Source organism: Pristiophorus japonicus, chromosome 1 (genome assembly GCF_044704955.1).
Source record: "Pristiophorus japonicus isolate sPriJap1 chromosome 1, sPriJap1.hap1, whole genome shotgun sequence".
NCBI lineage: Eukaryota > Metazoa > Chordata > Chondrichthyes > Pristiophoridae > Pristiophorus > Pristiophorus japonicus.
The window spans coordinates 17,513,770-17,531,692 of record NC_091977.1 but is presented as its reverse complement, the minus strand read 5'-3'; the positions used below and the strand labels follow the sequence as shown (position 1 = coordinate 17,531,692).

The 17,923-nt window shown below is 45.5% G+C and overlaps 2 protein-coding genes across 2 annotated transcripts in view; both read left to right on the top strand.

The window, feature by feature from the left end:
* lrpap1 (low density lipoprotein receptor-related protein associated protein 1) overlaps positions 1-8,733 on the top strand; it is a 47,184-nt gene extending 38,451 nt beyond the window's left edge. Inside the window, exons 6-8 of the mRNA XM_070894580.1 lie at positions 3,330-3,412; positions 4,318-4,494; positions 8,331-8,733. Of these exons, the coding sequence (XP_070750681.1) occupies positions 3,330-3,412; positions 4,318-4,494; positions 8,331-8,399 (329 nt within the window). The 3' untranslated portion in view covers positions 8,400-8,733. The remainder of the gene's footprint in view (positions 1-3,329; positions 3,413-4,317; positions 4,495-8,330) is intronic.
* A 5,883-nt stretch (positions 8,734-14,616) lies between these two features.
* Positions 14,617-15,036, top strand: LOC139261872 (profilin-3-like). Its single transcript, XM_070877093.1, has one exon. The coding sequence runs from the start codon at positions 14,617-14,619 to the stop codon at positions 15,034-15,036; it is 420 nt and encodes a 139-aa protein (XP_070733194.1).
* Positions 15,037-17,923: the final 2,887 nt, after the last annotated feature.

The following is a 17,923-nucleotide window of genomic DNA, read 5'->3' as shown; positions in this document are numbered from 1 at the left end:
AAAACAAAAAGGGCCACATTACAGCAAAATTCTAAAGGGGCAAAGTATGTTTAAAAAGACAAGCCTGAAGGCTCTGTGAATCAATGCGAGGTGTATTTGGAATAAGGTGGACGAATTAACTGCGCAGATAGCACTTAACGGATATGATATAATTGGCATCACGGAGACATGGCTCAGGCTGACCAAGACTGGGAACTCAACATCCAGGTGTATTCAACATTTAGGAAGGATAGACAAAAAGGAAAAGGAGGCAGGGTGGCGTTGCTGGTTAAAGAGGAAATTAATGCAATAGTAAGGAGGGACATTAGCCTGGATGATGTGGAATCGGTATGAGTGGAGCTGCGGAATACCATGGGCAGAAAACACTAGTGGAAGTTGTGTACAGACCACCAAAAAGTAGTAGTGAGGTTGGGGACAGCATCAAACAAGCAATAAGGGATGTGTGCAATAAAGGTACAGCAGTTATCATGGGTGACTTTAATCTACATATTGATTGGGCTAACCAAACGGGTAGCAATGTGGTGGAGGAGGAATTCCTGGAGTGTATTCCGGGATGGTTTTCTAGACCAATATGTCGAGGAACCAACAAGAGAGCTGGCCATCCTAGACTGGGTGATGTGTAATGAGAAGGGGCTAATTAGCAATCTTGTTGTGCGAGGCCCCTTGGGGAAGAGTGACCATAATATGGTAGAATTCTTTATTAAGATGGAGAGTGACACAGTTAATTCGGAAACTAGGGTCCTGAACTTAAGTAAAGGTAACTTCGACGGTATGAGGCGTGAATTGGCTGCAATAGACTGGCAAAAGATACTTAAAGGGTTGACGGTGGATAAGCAATGGCAAACATTTAAAGATCACATGGATGAACTTCAGCAATTGTACATCCCTGTCTGGAGTAAAAATAAAACTGGGAAGGTGGCTAACAAGGGAAATTAAGGATAGTGTTAAAACCAAGGAAGAGTCATATAAATTGGCCAGAAAAAGCAGCAAACCTGAGGACTGGGAGAAATTTAGAATTCAACAGAGGAGGACTAAGGGTTTAATTAAGAGGAAGAAAATAGAGTACGAGAGGAAGCTTGCAGGGAACATAAAAACTGATTGCAAAAGCTTCTATAAATATGTGAAGAGAAAAAGATTAGTGAAGACAAACGTAGGTCCCTTGCAGTCAGATTCAGGTGAATTTATAATGGGGAACAAAGAAATGGCAGACCAGTTAACAAATACTTTTGTTCTGTCTTCACGAAGGAAGACACAAATTACCTTCTGAAAGTACTAGGGGACCAAGGATCTAGTGAGAAGGAGGAACTGAAGGATATCCTTATTGGGTAGGAAATTGTGTTAGGGAAATTGATGGGATTGAAGTCCGATAAATCCCCGGGGCCTGATGGTCTGCATCCCAGAGTACTGAAGGAAATGGCCCTAGAAATAGTGGATGCATTGGTGATCATTTTCCAACAGTCTATCGACTCTGGATCAGTTCCTATGGACTGGAGGGTAGCTAATGTAACACCACTTTTTAAAAAAAATGCAGGAGAGAGAAAACGAGTAATTATACACCGGTTAGCCTGACATCAGTAGTGGGGAAAATGTTGGAATCAATTATTAAGGATGAAATAACAGCGCATTTGGAAAGCAGTGACTGGATCAGTCCAAGTCAACATGGATTTATGAAAGGAAAGTCATGCTTGACAAATCTTGCAGAATTTTTTGAGGATGTAACTAGTAGAATGGACAAGGGAGAACCAGTGGATGTGGTGTATTTGGACTTTCAAAAGGCTTTTGACAAGGTCGCACAGAAGAGATTGGTGTGCAAAATTAAAGCACATGGTATTGGGGGGTAATGTATTTACGTGGATAGAGAGCTGGTTGGCAGACAGGAAGCAGAGAGTTGGGATAAACTTTTCAGAATGGCAGGCAGTAACTAGTGGGGTGCTGCAGGACTCAGTGCTGGGACCCCAGCTATTTACAATTTACATTAATAATTTGGATGAAGGAATTGAGTATAATATCTCCAAGTTTGTAGATGCAGGTGAGCTGTGAGGAGGACGCTAAGAGGCTGCAGGGTGACTTGGACAGATTCGGTGTATGGGCAAATGATTGTCAGATGCAGTATAATGTGGATAAATGTGAGGTTTTCCACTTTGGGGGTAAAAACACGAAGGCAGAATATTATCTGAATGGCAGCAGGTTAGGAAAAGGGGAGGTGCAACGAGACCTGGGTGTCATGGTACATCAGTCATTGAAAGTGGGCATGCATGTACAGCAGGCGGTGAAGAAGGCCAATGGTATGTTGGCCTTCATAGCTAGGGGTTTTGAGTATAGGAGCAGGGAGGTCTTACTGCAGTTGTACAGGGCCCTGGTGAGGCCTCACCTGGAATATTGTGTTCAGTTTTGGTCTCCTAATCTGAGGAAGGACGTTCTTGCTATTGAGGGAGTGCAGCGAAGGTTCACCAGACTGATTCCCAGGATGGCTGGACTGACATATGAGGAGAGACTGGATTGACTGGGTCTTTATTCACTGGAGTTTAGAAGGATGAGAAGGGATCTCATAGAAACATATAAAATTCTGACAGGGGACTGGACAGGTTAGATGTAGAAGAATGTTTCCGATGTTGGGGAAGTCCAGAACCAGGGGACACAATCTAAGGATAAGGGGTAAGCCATTTAGGACTGAGATGAGGAGAAGCTTCTTCACTCAGTGAGTTGTTAACTTGTGGAATGCCAGTTCATTGGATATATTCAAGATGTGGCCCTTACGGCTAAAGGGAACAAGCGGTATGGGGATCAAGCGGTATGGAGATAAAGCGGGAAAGGGGTACAGAGGTGAATGATCAGCCATGATCTTATTGAATGGTGATGCAGGCTCGAAGGGCCGAAGGGCCTACTCCTGCACCTATTTTCTATGTTTCATAAATCCATGCTGACTTAGACCGATCCTGTCACTGCTTTCCAAATGCGCTGCTATTTCATCTTTAATAATTGATTCCAATATTTTCCCCACCACTGATGTCAACCTAACCGGTCTATAATTCCCAGTTTTCTCTCTCACCTTTTTTAATAAATAAACAGAAAATGCTGGAAATACTCAGCAGGTCTGTCAGTATCTGAAAGGAGAAAAGACAGTTTAATGTTTCAGATAAAGACTTTGTCAAGATTTTCTCTCCAGATGCTGTTTGGCCTTCTATGCATTTACAGCATTTTCATTAATTTTTAATCAATAAAACAATGATGATGAGCATTCTAGGGTAAGTATTGTATTCTTCATTGAGTTTGTGCTTGTTTGAGTGAAATTTGCATTTAATAACATTTCTTTTTTCTATTCTCTTCAGAATTTTCTGAGCCAAGAGTGCTTGAACTGTGGGACATGGCAAAACGGTCAAACTTCACGGGAGATGAACTGGATTCCATTAAGGTAAAGCATCATATGGGGAAGGTACTTGGGGGATTGTGTTCTTGCTCTTCAACAACCTTGTATGTAAAGAAATTTCTCCTAACCCCTCTCCACACCTGCTCGGAAGCAAATTGGAGTAAGACTCCGAGGTTGGCACTCTGGTATTGCTTTGGTTGCAGAGTCCAAAATTCTGCTGCTCGTATTCTAACTCGTACCAAGTCCAGTTCACCCATCCATGCTCGCTGACCTACATTGGTTAGATTTAAAAAATTATCGTCCTTGTTTTCAAATCCCTCCAAGGGCTTGCCCCCTCACAATCTCTAACATCCTCCAGCTCCACAACCCTCCGAGATATCTGCGCTCTTTCAATTCTGGCCTCTCGCTCATCGCCGATTTTCATCGCTCCTCCATTGGCATCCGTGTCTTCAGCTGCCTAAGCAATAAGGTTTGGAATTCCCTGCCTAAACCTCTCTGTCTCTCTACCACTATTTCCTCCTTTTAAGGCGCTCCTTTAAACCTACCTCTTTGACCAAGCTTTTGGTTACCAGCCCTAATTATTTCTTATATGGCTCTGTGGCTCGGTGTCACATTTTCGTCTTGTAACACTCCTTTGAAGCGCCTTGGGACATTTTACTACGTTAAAGGTGCTATATAAATACAAGATGTTAGTATATATGCACACACTTTTTTAAAAAAAAAAACAACACTGCCTTTCAAAGGATCAGTTTTCAAATGTTGCCTTGAACAAAGCAGCTACATCCTGGCTGACATGATCACTAGGGACCTGCTTTGACTGCAGCTTTTATTTCGTAGAAACAATTGAGCGTCTCTGTACCGTATTCCCTGTTGTTATCCTCCGGTCTGGAACTGCGGTATACTTAACCTTTTTATCATTTTGTACTTTGTTTTTAACTAATGAACGGCAGGAGGAATTGAAGCACTTTGAGACAAAGATTGAGAAGCACTACCATTATCAGGAACAGCTGGACTTATCCCACCAAAAGCTTAAACACGTGGAGACGATCGGAGACAAGGAACATTTGTCAAGGAACAAAGAGAAGTACGCAATGCTGACTGAAAAGACAAAAGAACTCGGGTACAAGGTAAATGAGCCCTCTTCATGCTACTTTTATTTTTTTTTAAATCTGTGCTTCAGCGCTTTGGAAAAATTTACGATGTTTATTGTTTGCTGTGCTGGGAATCGGAACGTAGAACTACTGTACAAAACTAAACACTGTCAATAAAGACAATAAAAAACTTCCATTTATACAGCATCTTGCATGACCGCAGTTCGTCTCAAAGGACTTTACAGACAATGAAATATTTTTGGAGTGTAGTCACTGTTGTAATGTGGGAAACGGGGCAGCCAGTTTGCGTCAGCAAGTTCCCACAAACAGCAATGTGATAATGACCAAATAAGAACATAAGAAATAGGAGCAGGAGTAGGCCATTTGGCCCCTCGAGCCTGCTCCTCCATTTAATAAGATCATGGCTGATCTGATCATGGCTCAGCACCACTTCCCTGCCCGCTCCCCATAACCCTTTAAACTCTTAACTCTCAAAATTCTATCTATCTCCGTCTTAAATATATTCAATGACCCAGCCTCCACAACTCTCGGGGCCAGAGAATTCCACAGATTTACAACCCTCTGAGCGAAGAAATTCCGCCTCATCTCAATTTTAAATGAGCAGCCCCTTATTCTGAGACTATGTCCCCTAGTTTTAGTTTCCCCTATGAATGGAAATATCCTCTCTGCATCCACCTTATCGAGCCCCCTCATTATCTTATGTTTCGATAAGATCACCTCTCATTCGTCTGAACTCCAATGTGTATAAGCTCAACCTATCTTTGTCAACCTCCTCATCTCCGGAATCAACCTAGTAAATCTTCTCTGAACAGCCTCCAATGCAAGTATATCCTTCCTTAAATCATCACCATAGGCAGTCACTCGGAATCGAGGAAGACTTGCTTCCACTCTTAAAATGAGTCCTTAGGTGGCTGAACAGTCCAATACGAGAGCCACAGTCCCTGTCACAGATGTTGAGGGAAGGGGTGGGTGGGACAGATTTGCCGCACGCTCTTTCTGCTGTCTGCTTGATTTCTGCATGCTCTCGGCCATGCGACTCGAGGTGCTCAGCGCCCTCCTAGATGCTCTTCCTTCACTTAGGGCGGTCTTTGGCCAGGGACTCCCAGGTGTCGGTGGGGATGTTGCACTTTATCAGGGAGGCTTTGAGGGTGTCCTTGGAACATTTCCTCTGCCCACCTTTGGCTCGTTTGCCGTGAAGGAGTTCTGAGTAGAGCGCTTGCTTTGGGAGTCTCCTGTAAATATGGAGACCAAAACTGTATGCAGTAGTCTCGGTGTGGCCTCATTAGTATCCTGTACAGTTGTAGCAGGATTTCTCTGCTTTTATACTCTAAAGGCCAACATTCCATTTGCCATCCTGAATACTTGCTGTACCTGCATACTAACTTTTTATGTTTCATGCTCAAGAACCCCCAGGTCTCTCTGTACTGCAGCACTTTGCAATTTTTCTCTCTCTAAATTATAATTTGCTTTTCTATTTTTTTTTTGTGCCAAAGTGGATAACCTCACATTTTCCCACATTATACTCTTATTTGCCAAATTTTTGCACACTCACTTAGCTTGTCTATATCCTATCCCTTTGCAGATTTTTTATGTCCTCCTCACAATTTGCTTTCCCACCCATCTTTATCAGCGGCAAACTTGGCTACATTACACTGGGTCCCTTCATCCAAGTCATTAATATAGATTGTAAATAGTTGAGGCCCCAGCATCGATCTCTGCAGCACCCTACTAGTTACTGTTTGCCAACCAGAAAATGACCCATTTATCTCGACTCTCTGTTTTCTGTTATTTAGCCAATCCTCTATCCATGCTAATATATTACCCCGTGAACTTTTAAATTGTGCAATAACCTTTTATATGACACATTATCGAATGCCTTCTGCAAATCCAAATACACCACATCCACTGGTTCCCCCTTATCCACCCTGCTCATTACATCCTCAAAGAACTCCAGCAATTTCGTCAAACATGATTTCTCTTTCATAAAACCATACTGACTCTGCTTGATTGAATTATGCTTTTCCAAATGTCCTGCTACTGCTTCCTCAATAATGGACTCCAGCATTTTCCCAGCGACAGATGTTAGGCTAACTGGTCTTTAGTTTCCTGCTTTCTGTCTGCCTCCTTTCTTAAATAGGGGCATTACATTTGTGGTTTTCCAATCTGCTGGGACCTCCCCAGAATCCAGGGAACTTTGGTAGATTACAACCAATGCATCCATTATCTCTGCAGCCACCTCTTTTAAGACCCTAGGATGTCAGCCATCAGGTCCGCCTTTAGTCCCATTATTTTACTTTAGTAATAGTGGTTGTATTGAGTTCCTCCCTCCCTATAGCCCTTTGATTATCCACTATTGGGATGTTTTTAGTGAAGACACAAAATATTTGTTCAACGTCTCTGCCATTTCCCTGTTCTCCAATATTAATTCCCCAGTCTCATCCTCTAGGGGACCAACATTTACTTTAGCACTCTCTTCCTTTTTATGTACCTGTAGAAACTCTTAATATCTCTTTTTATATTGTGTGCTAGTTTACTTTCATAATCTATCTTACCTCTTTATTCTTTTAGTTTTTCTTTGCTGGCTTTTAAAAGCTTCCCAATCCTCTGGCCTCCCACCAGTCTTGGCCACATAGTATGCCCTTGTTTTTAATTTGATACCATCCCTTATTTCCTCAGTTAGCTACAGATGGTTATCCCTTCTCTAAGTCTTTCCTTCTCATTGGGATATAATTTTGTTGCGAGTTATGAAATATCTCCTTAAATGTCTACCATTGCTCAACAGCCATCCCATACTTTAGTCTATTTTCCCAGTCCACTTTAGCCAACTCTGCCTTCATACCTTTGTAGTCTCCTTTATTTAAGCTTAGGTCCCTGATCTGAGATCCAACTTTCTCACTCTCCAACTGAATTTGAAATTTAACCATGTTATGGTCACTCATTCCTAGAGGATCTGGTTTGGTGATGTTGATTGAGGGATAACTATTGGCCCAAGGGTAACTCCCCTGCTCTTATTCGAAATAGTGACACCTGAAAGGACAAATGTGGCCTGGGTTTAACATCTCATCTGAAAGACAGATGACTTAACGAAAGACTTAATAGGAACAGGAGTAGGCCATTCAGACCCTCAAGCCTGTTCTGCCATTCAATGAGATCATGGCTGATCTGCGACCCAACTCTATATACCTGCCTTCGGCCCATAATCCCTTAAAACCATGGGTTAACAAAAAGCCATCAGTCTTCGATTTAAAATTAACACTAGACCTAGCATCAATTGCTGTTTGAGAAAGAAAGTTCCAAACTTCAACCACCCTTTGTGTGTACAAGTGTCGTCTCATTTCACTGCGATCGGCCTGGCTCTAATATTTAGACTATGCCCCGTAGTTCTAGAATACCCAACCAGTGGGAATAATTTCTCTCTATCTATGCTATTTGTTCCCCTTAACATCCTGAAAACATTAATCACTCTTCACCTTCTAAATTCTAGGGAATATAATTTGAGTAATAAAAACATAAACACTGTGTCCAGTCTTCCTTGTTTTGTTCTCTCATTTGATCCCCTCTGGTGACACTGACTTCTTGTGGTTTCAAATGGGCAGTGGTCATCTTCTGGTACCTTTCTGGGTGGTGATGAAATACCCCCATGATTGAAAAGTCTGCAGGCTTCTGTGTCAAAGCACCTGCATGAGGAATGGGCATTTGGGTGCGTGCCTGTGAATCCCAAATCCCTCTTGGGAAAGATGTGATAAAAGTTATAACAGAATGAAGTGATTTTTTTTTTTTTGAAGTGCCTCCCATTAATCTGCACCCAACAGTTCACTGAATGTAATTGCACTTACTCCATCTTGTTTTAGGTAAAGAAACACATGCAGGATCTTTTGGCTCGACTCTCGAAGGGAGGCCTGAGCCACAACGAGCTGTGACTCTCCTCTTGCCCCAAGGCTGCCCCGTGACCAGAAACTGCCGGACTCCTGTAGCTGGAATATATACCAAGTTGAAATGCAAACTAATCGTAATTCCTCGGTTTGTCAGACGCTATCCAATGTACGTTTACGTCCATGATGATTTGCCTCTTTTGTACAAGTAATTGGAACCCAATCGGCACGCAGGTTTTAATTTGCTGCTTATGCTGAATCACAAGCTGTTAATGAAGGTACCTCTTTACACTAACACAATCCAAACCAAAGCGGTTATCGGACCGTGTGCCATCTCCATGTAATCAACATGCTTTATAAATTAAATTCAGAGATTTCTGTACATTGGTGTGTCTACATTGCTGCCCATTCGCTGTATAGTTATTAGGTCGCCGCAGACGCTGCCTATTGATCTGTGAGGGACCAACCAGTTAGTTTTGCTCAACTTGGCTTTGTCTCACAAACTGAACATTATAAATACGCACGCAGGTCATACAGACATGATGTCATCTTCTAACGTGCAGTGCTGAGGGAGTGCCGCACTGTCTTTCGGATGAGGCGTTAAACTGAGGCCATGTCTGCCCCCTTGGGTGGATGTAAAAGATCCCATGGCACTATTCGAAGAAGAGCAGAGGCGTTCACCTGGGTCAATATTTAACCCTCAACCAATAAACAGATGATCTGGTCATTATCTCTACTGTTTGTGGGAGCTTGCTGGGTGAAAATTAGCTGCTGCGTTTCTCACAGTACAGCAGTGACGGCACTCAAAGTACTTACTTGGCTGTAAAGTAAGCTTCCACACTGATTGCCCAGTGTTCAGTTCCATTTGTAACTCCTCAAATAATGAAGCAGTCTATGCCAACATAGGGGCTGATAAGTGGCAAGTAACATTCGTGCTACATAGGTGCCAGGCAATGACTAACTCCAACAAGCGAGAGTCTAACCACCCTCCATTGATATTCAACCGTATTACCATCACCGAATCCCCCAACATCAACATCTTGGGGTCATTATTGATCAGAAACTTAACTGAAGCAGCCACATAAATACTGTGGTTACACGAGCAGGTCAGAGGTTGGGTATTCTGCGGTGAGTGTCTCACCTCCTGACTCCCCAAAGCCTTTCCACCATCTACAAGGCACAAGTCGGGAGTGTGATGGAATACTCTCCACCTGCCTGGATGAGTAGCTTCAACAACACTCAAAAAGCTCGACACCATCCAGGACAAAACAGCTGCTTGATTGGCCCCCCATCCGCCACCTTCAACATTTACTCCCTCCCTACAAGATGCACTGCAGCAACTTGCCAAGGCTTCATCGATGGCACCTCCAAAACCCACGAACTCTACCATCTACAAAGGCGGACAGCAGGCGCATGGGAACACCACCACCTCCTAGGTTCCCCTCCAAGTCACATACCAGCCTGACTTGGAAGTATATTGCCGTTCCTTCATCGTCGCTGGGTCAAAATGCTGGAACTCTTTCCTGAACAACACTGGTAGTACCTTCACCATATGGACTGCAGCGGTTCAAGAAGGCGGCTCACCACCACCACCATTTCAGAATGACTAGTGGAGTGCTGCAGGGCTCAGTGCTGGGACCTCAGCTCTTTACAATATACATTAACGATTTGGATGAAGGAATTGAGTGTAATATTTCCAAGTTTGCGGATGACACTAAACTGGGTGGTGGTGTGAACTGTGAGGAGGACGCTAAGAGGCTGCATGCAGGGTGACCTGGACAGGTTAGGTGAGTGAGCAAATGCATGGCAGATGCCGTATAATGTGGATAAATTTAAGGTTATCCATTTTGGGGGCAAAAACACGAAGGCAGAATATTATCTGACTGGCGATGCAACGAGACCTGCTGTCATGGTTCATCAGTCATTGAAAGTGGGCACTCATGTACAGCAGGCGGTGAAGAAGGCAAATGGTATGTTAGCCTTCATAGCTAGGGGATTTGAATATAGGAGCAGGGAGGTCTTAATGCACTTGTACAGGTCCTTAGTGAGGCCTCACCTGGAGTTTTGGTCTCCTAGTCTGAGGAAGGACATTCTGGCTATTGAGGGAGTGCAGCGAAGGTTCACCAGACTGATTCCCGGGATGGCTGGACTGTCATATGAGTAGAGACTGGATCAATTGGGCCTTTATTCACTGGAGTTTAGAAGGATGAGAGGGGATCTCATAGAAACATAAGATTATGACGGGACTGAACAGGTTAGATGCGGGAAGAATGTCCCTGATGTTGGGGAAGTCCAGAACCAGGGGACATAGCCTTAGGATAAGGGGTAAGCCACTTCGGACTGAGATGAGGAAAAACTTCTTCACTCAGTGAGTCGTTAACCTGTGGAATTTCCTGCCGCAGAGAGTTGTTGATGCCCGTTCATTGGAGATATTCAAGAGGGAGTTAGATGTGGCCCTTACGGCTAAAGGGATCAAGGGATATGGAGAGAAAGCAGGAAAGGGGTACTGAGGGAGTGATCAGCCATGATCTTATTGAATGGCGGTGCAGGCTCGAAGGACCGAATGGCCTACTCCACCTATTTTCTATGTTTCTCAATGGTAATTAGGGATGGGCAATAAATGCTGGCCTTGCCAGTGATGCCCACATCCAAGGAATGAATTTTTTTAAAGTGCTTTGGGACATCCTGAGATTGTGAAAGGTGCTATGTAAATGCAGGTCTTTTTTTCTTTTAACATTCGGCCTGTGCAATGTGGTCATATACAGGCTTCAACTATTCTACCTTTTAAATAACCACCACCTCTTTTTGGATTGTGTCCTTTTACCTGAACTGCTGTGACTTGCTGTTACCAATAAGAAATAGGAGCAGGAGTAGGCCATTCAGCCCCTCAAGCCTGCTCTGCCATTCACTAAGATCATGGCTAATCTTCAACCTCAACCCTACTTTCCTGCACTATCCCCTATCCCTTGATTCTCTTGATATCCAATAATCTATTGATCTCTGTCTTGAATATACTCAACGACTGAGTCTCCACAATCTTTGAGGGTAGAGAATTCCAAAGATTCACCACCCTCTGAGTGAAGACATTTCTCATCTCTGTTCTAAATGGCCAATCCCTTATTCTGAGACTGACCCCTGGTTCTAGACTCTCCAGCCAGGGGAAACATCCTCCCTGCATCTACCCTGTCAAGCTCTAAGAATTTTGAATGTTTCAATGAGATCACCTCCCATTCTTCTTAACTCTATAGGCCTAGTCAACTCAATCTCTCCTCACAGGACAAACCCCCCTTCCCAGGAATAGGTCTGGTGAACCTTCATTGCACTCTATATGGCAAGTATGTGCTTGGGTAAGAGACCAAAACTGTACACCATGCTCCAAGTGTGGTCTCGCCAGAGCCCTATATAATTTCATTATGACTTATTTACTCTTGCACTCAAATCCTCTTGTAATAAAGGCCAATGTACCATTTGCCGACATACGGATGTCACGTCTGTGTTTTTGGTTTAAATACTTAACACATCAAGCGGAGGGATGCTGGGAATAGAAAGGCTTCCCAGGTCGGGCACCCAAAGTCAGCGTGAAACATTTGGGTGCAGCACAACCAGCTGCAATCACTGACATTCTCACCCATTTTCCCCACAGCTAGCCTGTGGCTTCTCTCAGATTGTCAATTAGAAAAAGTGTAAGTACTGTAGACTCTCCCTTTCCTCTCAAATACTTGCACATGTTGCCTCCCAAATTCATGCCCATCTTTGCCACAATTTTTTTTAAATTCATTCACGGTATTTGGGCATCGCTGGCAAGACCAACATTTATTGCCCAACCCTAACTGCCCTCAAGAGTTGCCTGGTGGTGAGCTTGCCGCTTTGACTGAATGGCTGGTTAGGCCATTTCAGAGGAGCAGTTGAAAGTCATCCACATTGTTGTGGATCTGGTGTCCCATGTAGGCCAGACCATATAAGGACGGCAGATTTCCTTCCCTAAGGGACACAAGTGAACCAGATGAGTTTCTATGACTATCTGGTCACCTTTACGCCTGCAGGTACTAGTTTTTATTTAATTAACTGAATTTAAATTCCCCAGATCCGTGGTGGGATTTGAACTCGTGTCTCTGGATCATTAGTCCAGGCCACTAGTTACTAGTACAGTAACATGACCACTGTGCTGCTGTGAATCTCTCCTTTTGGGTTTATTTACCTGAAACGGCCCTAATCAAAGTCGCAGCTGGTATCCTCCTTGGCTTGGCCCATGGTGCGTTTTCCCTCCTGCACCTCTGCAACCTTTGAGTAGCCAGTCACACCAACACCTACCCTCCATTCTCCAGCTCAGTGGGAGTACCCTTCCCCTCCACTCCTGCCAATCAAATTATAGCCAGAGTAAATGCAACAATGGCGTCTCTTTCCACCCGTGCACCATTACTTCTGGAATGCTCCAAGGATCTATCTGTGGGAGGGCCCCTACATTTCCTCATCTACATGATGTCCCTTACTGACATCCTACAAAGAGCTGGGGTCTGCTTCCAGCTCTATGTCTCCACAACGTAGAAACGGAGACCATTCAGTCCCTCGAGCCTGTTCCATCATTGAATTAGATCTGGCTGATCTGTACCTTGGCTCCCTTTACCCGCCTTGGTTCTGTAACCCTTAATGCCGTTGCCCAAGAAAAGCCCCTCTCAACCCCTCCACTGACTTGGTGCTGACGGACTGCTTGTCCCAAATCCAACCTTGGATGAGCTGCAATTTCATTTCCTCCAATTAAAAATTGGGAAGACTGAAGCCCTCTGCCACCAATCCGATACCCTTGCTTGGGCATTGTCTCAGGTGGAATAGACTGCAATCTTGGGGCTAAAAATTTCTTCTCGCCCCGATTGGGGATGGTAACGTACCAGGGCTGGGACTTCCTGTGCCTGGCCCGGCAGTCCCGCACCCAACGCAGAACTGGACTGTACGCCCCTCAAAGGAAACGGGGTGTTGTCTCCAGAGCTCTGATTCCTTTGAGGGGCCCTCCCGGGATGGTAGCATGCCACTGAATCCAGCGCCCCGCAGATCAGGCCAGCACTACCCGGATGCTCTGCATAGCGCTGACTTGTATAACCCCCCCCCAACCCACCCTTTCCATTGAAGAGGAGGGTTGCTGCACACTCTGCAGACCTTTTGGTGGCTGCCAGAGAGGTGATCGACCGGGCCAGCAGCCCAGCACCCAAAACGGAGTGCCAGCCGACAAAAAATGATGGCGGTCCGAGGCGCTAAAGGCCTCCCCTTTGCGGAGCGCCCCAGCGGCGGATGTACTCCAGCCTTGTGCCCCGCGCAGCTGGTGTTGACATCCTCTCGCAGCAGCCTCCCCCACGGGACGTCGAGGAGTCGGTGCGCACGGCGATGACGTCATTGCCAGTTGCGCACAAGCCCGGGGTGCTGATTGTGGGGCGCGGTGCTGCCGGGACCTCCGGGTGAAAACGCCATTGTACCCCATTTACCCCCCCCAAGGCACTAACGGGGCTATAAAAATGGTCAATCTTTCCCCCCTCGTGTCCTATTCGACCCCAAGCTGAGCTTCTGACCACATATCTTCTTCACAAAAACCGCTTACTTCCTTCCACCTCAATAACATTGCAGACCGACACTGGATCCGAGAGCTCCCAATGCCTTTTCTTTAAAATTCTCATCCTCCTGTTCCCTCCCTATTGTTATCTATGCAAACCTCACCAATGGTTAGACTTGCCACCAGGGGCACACCTGTGGGAGACCTAAGGGTCACCTGTGCAGCCTGGGCAAGCAGGTATAAAAGGCAATCTATCATGCTGCTTCCTCACTTTAATGTAACTCCAAAGAGACCAAGCTCACAATGATTTGAGCTTATAACAGTCTTGTGGAGTTATGCTGAACACAATACCTATCGATGTCACCCTCTCCAGTCCTTCCACCCCCACACAATTCCAAAGGAGGCAGAAGCAGTGACGATAGAGGAGGCCCATTAGCAGGTTTCCAAATCTCCTTCCCGCCTTCAGAGAACACAAATGTGGGAGAAATCCGAAGGAATAAGGAAATAAGTTACTGTGGTATGAGGGTGGGGGGAGGGAAGGGTGTGCAGATGTCAGGGAAAGCCTCCCACTTCAACACTTGTGTTGTAAAGACAATGTCATAAAGCTGGCATGACATCAGACTTTACCCTGCCCTGGACCTAGGCTGATTGCTTCATTTCGCAGCCTTCCCTCCGTGTCCAACACAGCACATTGTCTTGTTGGTGTTAATTGCAAGGGTTAGCGGGATGTTGGATTGGAAAGAATATATCGCGACTGTTCTGCAAGACTGCACCATTGCAGACATTGCAATCGCTGGCTGCACCCCGAAGAACAAATCCATCTGGGCGTGTCGAAGCGATGGCGTGTTAGGCAAGGTTACATCCCAGGAGATCGAAGTGATCATCGACAAAGACAGGAAGTCGATCCTCCAAAACGGGATCACCATCGGCGGGAAGAAGTATTCCATCATCCGAGACAACATGCTGATGGAAAAGGACCCCTCGATGGACATCAGGACACTGGGCGACGAGGGAAGGAGTATCTGTATCGGGAAATCCTCCAGGGCCGTGATGTTTCTGATGGGTCAGAAGGGCGTTCATGGCGGAGTCGTGAACAAGAAGATGCATGACATGGTGGACTTCCTGAACAGAAATGGCAACATCTAAATGAATGAAATAAAGCTGATGAAACCCGGCTCTTTCTAATGGTGTATTTTTCGTACCACGTAGTCACAAAAAAAGTCCCATGTTCAAGTGTTTTGATTAAAAGAGATCTGCACCGTGCAAGTACAATGGGCCTGAGGTTTTTTTTTAAACATTTGGGTATGGGAACCTTCCAATGCCGTCTTATCGTGCGGTCGGACAAATCATCAATGTATTGTCCGAAGATTCCAGCCAAACATGCAGAAACCTCGTACACCAGTGCAGCCAATGAGCAATCCAATATGCAAAGTGCACAGAAATAACTTGTAGCTATTGGTCTGGTTAGCTGTCTCCCGTGCTGCTTCTCATCATCAAGGTATCACTTGAAGTAGAACTTCATCGCCTTTGGGGTTAGCTACCAAAACTGATACTCCCCTGACAATACTGATACACCCCTGAAAATACTGATGCCCCCTGACAATACTGATACTCCCCTGAAAATACTGATGCCCCCTGACAATACTGATGCTCCCCTGACAATACTGATGCTCCCCTGACAATACTGATACACCCCTGAAAATACTGATGCCCCCTGACAATACTGATACTCCCCTGAAAATACTGATGCCCCCTGACAATACTGATACTCCCCTGACAATACTGATGCTCCCCTGACAATACTGATGCTCCCCTGACAATACTGATACTCCCCTGCCAATACTGCTATTCCCCTGTGTAGGGGAGGACGAAAAACCCCCTCATTTTACCCAGAAGGAAAAGGGCTGTGGGATCTGTCTGTGCTGCAATGTGAAATTGAAACCGAGACGGTTTGACCTTGGCAGAGCAGTGATTGGACGGGGGAGGACACCGGAGGGCCACTGGTGGGACAGAGTCAGCCTGAAGCATGGGGGAGCACTTGCTTGAAAACTGTGGGACTGACTCATCGCCATTATCGGGCTATTGTCTTCCCCATGTTTACACTATGGAAGGAAATTATGCAGACCTTCAGAAAACTAGGGAACCCAAAACAAACCAAGGGCCTACACAATGGCTACAGGCGGCCAACCCAATCAACACCTACTCAAACCTTGAGTAGGTTAAAAAAACTGAATTGGAGGAAAATTAAGCAGACCTTCAGAAACTAGGGAACCCCAAAAAAAACCAAGGGCCTACACAATGGCTTCAGGAGGCCAACGCAATTAACACCCATTCAAACCTTGAGTAGGTGAACATCAGTGGAAAAAAACCCGCAATAATCTAAAACTGCTGCATTTTTCAAAATCACAAAGCCCACCAATAGGAAGGATCGATTTCAGCAGGCAAGGCGGACTGGATAATCTGGCTATAAAAAGGGTTTCTGACGCATTGTGTGTGGTTCCCTGCTCTCGTGATCCAACAACCAGCAAGCCTCACGACACTGAAGGAAAACCAGTGTCCGAAGACAGCGAAGATAGAAGAAACAAACCACCAGACTGCAGAAGGCACAGTAGTGAGTATAACCTCTGGTCCCCGGAACTCCCAACTCAGTAAGGCCAGGAAAGGTGGGAGGTTGGGCATTGTACTGCTAAACTTGTGTAAAAATTTTTGTTGTGTCCGTTTAGTGGGATTTAGGGGGATTGTTTTGTTGGTGTATTGCTGTTTGTTGAGATACACCTTGGAAGCCTAAGTTCCTCTTGGAATCACTTTGTCTCAGTTCTATTGTGTTACATCTCCTGATCGTGAGTCTTATGGCAGAACAGTGTAAGGAAAGCTAGGAGTGCCTCGAAAACGCTCAAATGTGTGTCACAGGCTAGGGAAGAAGGGGTTAGGAGTGTTTGACACTCACAGGTGCCTCACAGGCTATGCATAAGCTGTGGGGACGCACGTGTCTCAAAAACCCCCTTCATAAGCTGTGGACACAGTCTCTCCAGGGGTGCTCTTGCAGCACTCAGGGTACCTCACAGGCCAGGCATAAGCTATGAGGGCAGAAGCCCAGAGAGAGACACCCAAGGCACAACAACACTCCCCGAGAACCCCTTACACCTGACAATACTGATACTCACCTGCCAATACTGATATACCCCTGACAATACTGATACTCCCCTGACAATACTGATGCTCCCCTGCCAATACTGATATTCTCCTACCAATACTGATACTCCCCTGATAATACTGATGCCCCCCTGACAATACTGATACTCCCCTGACAATACTGATGCCCCCCCCCTGCCAATACTGATATTCCCCTGCCAATACTGATACTCCCCTGACAATACTGATACTCCCCTGACAATACTGATATTCCCTGACAATACTGATACTCCCCTGAAAATACTGATGCCCCCTGACAATACTGATGCTCCCCTGACAATACTGATGCTCCCCTGACAATACTGATACACCCCTGAAAATACTGATGCCCCCTGACAATACTGATACTCCCCTGAAAATACTGATGCCCCCTGACAATACTGATACTCCCCTGACAATACTGATGCTCCCCTGACAATACTGATGCTCCCCTGACAATACTGATACTCCCCTGCCAATACTGCTATTCCCCTGTGTAGGGGAGGACGAAAAACCCCCTCATTTTACCCAGAAGGAAAAGGGCTGTGGGATCTGTCTGTGCTGCAATGTGAAATTGAAACCGAGACGGTTTGACCTTGGCAGAGCAGTGATTGGACGGGGGAGGACACCGGAGGGCCACTGGTGGGACAGAGTCAGCCTGAAGCATGGGGGAGCACTTGCTTGAAAACTGTGGGACTGACTCATCGCCATTATCGGGCTATTGTCTTCCCCATGTTTACACTATGGAAGGAAATTATGCAGACCTTCAGAAAACTAGGGAACCCAAAACAAACCAAGGGCCTACACAATGGCTACAGGCGGCCAACCCAATCAACACCTACTCAAACCTTGAGTAGGTTAA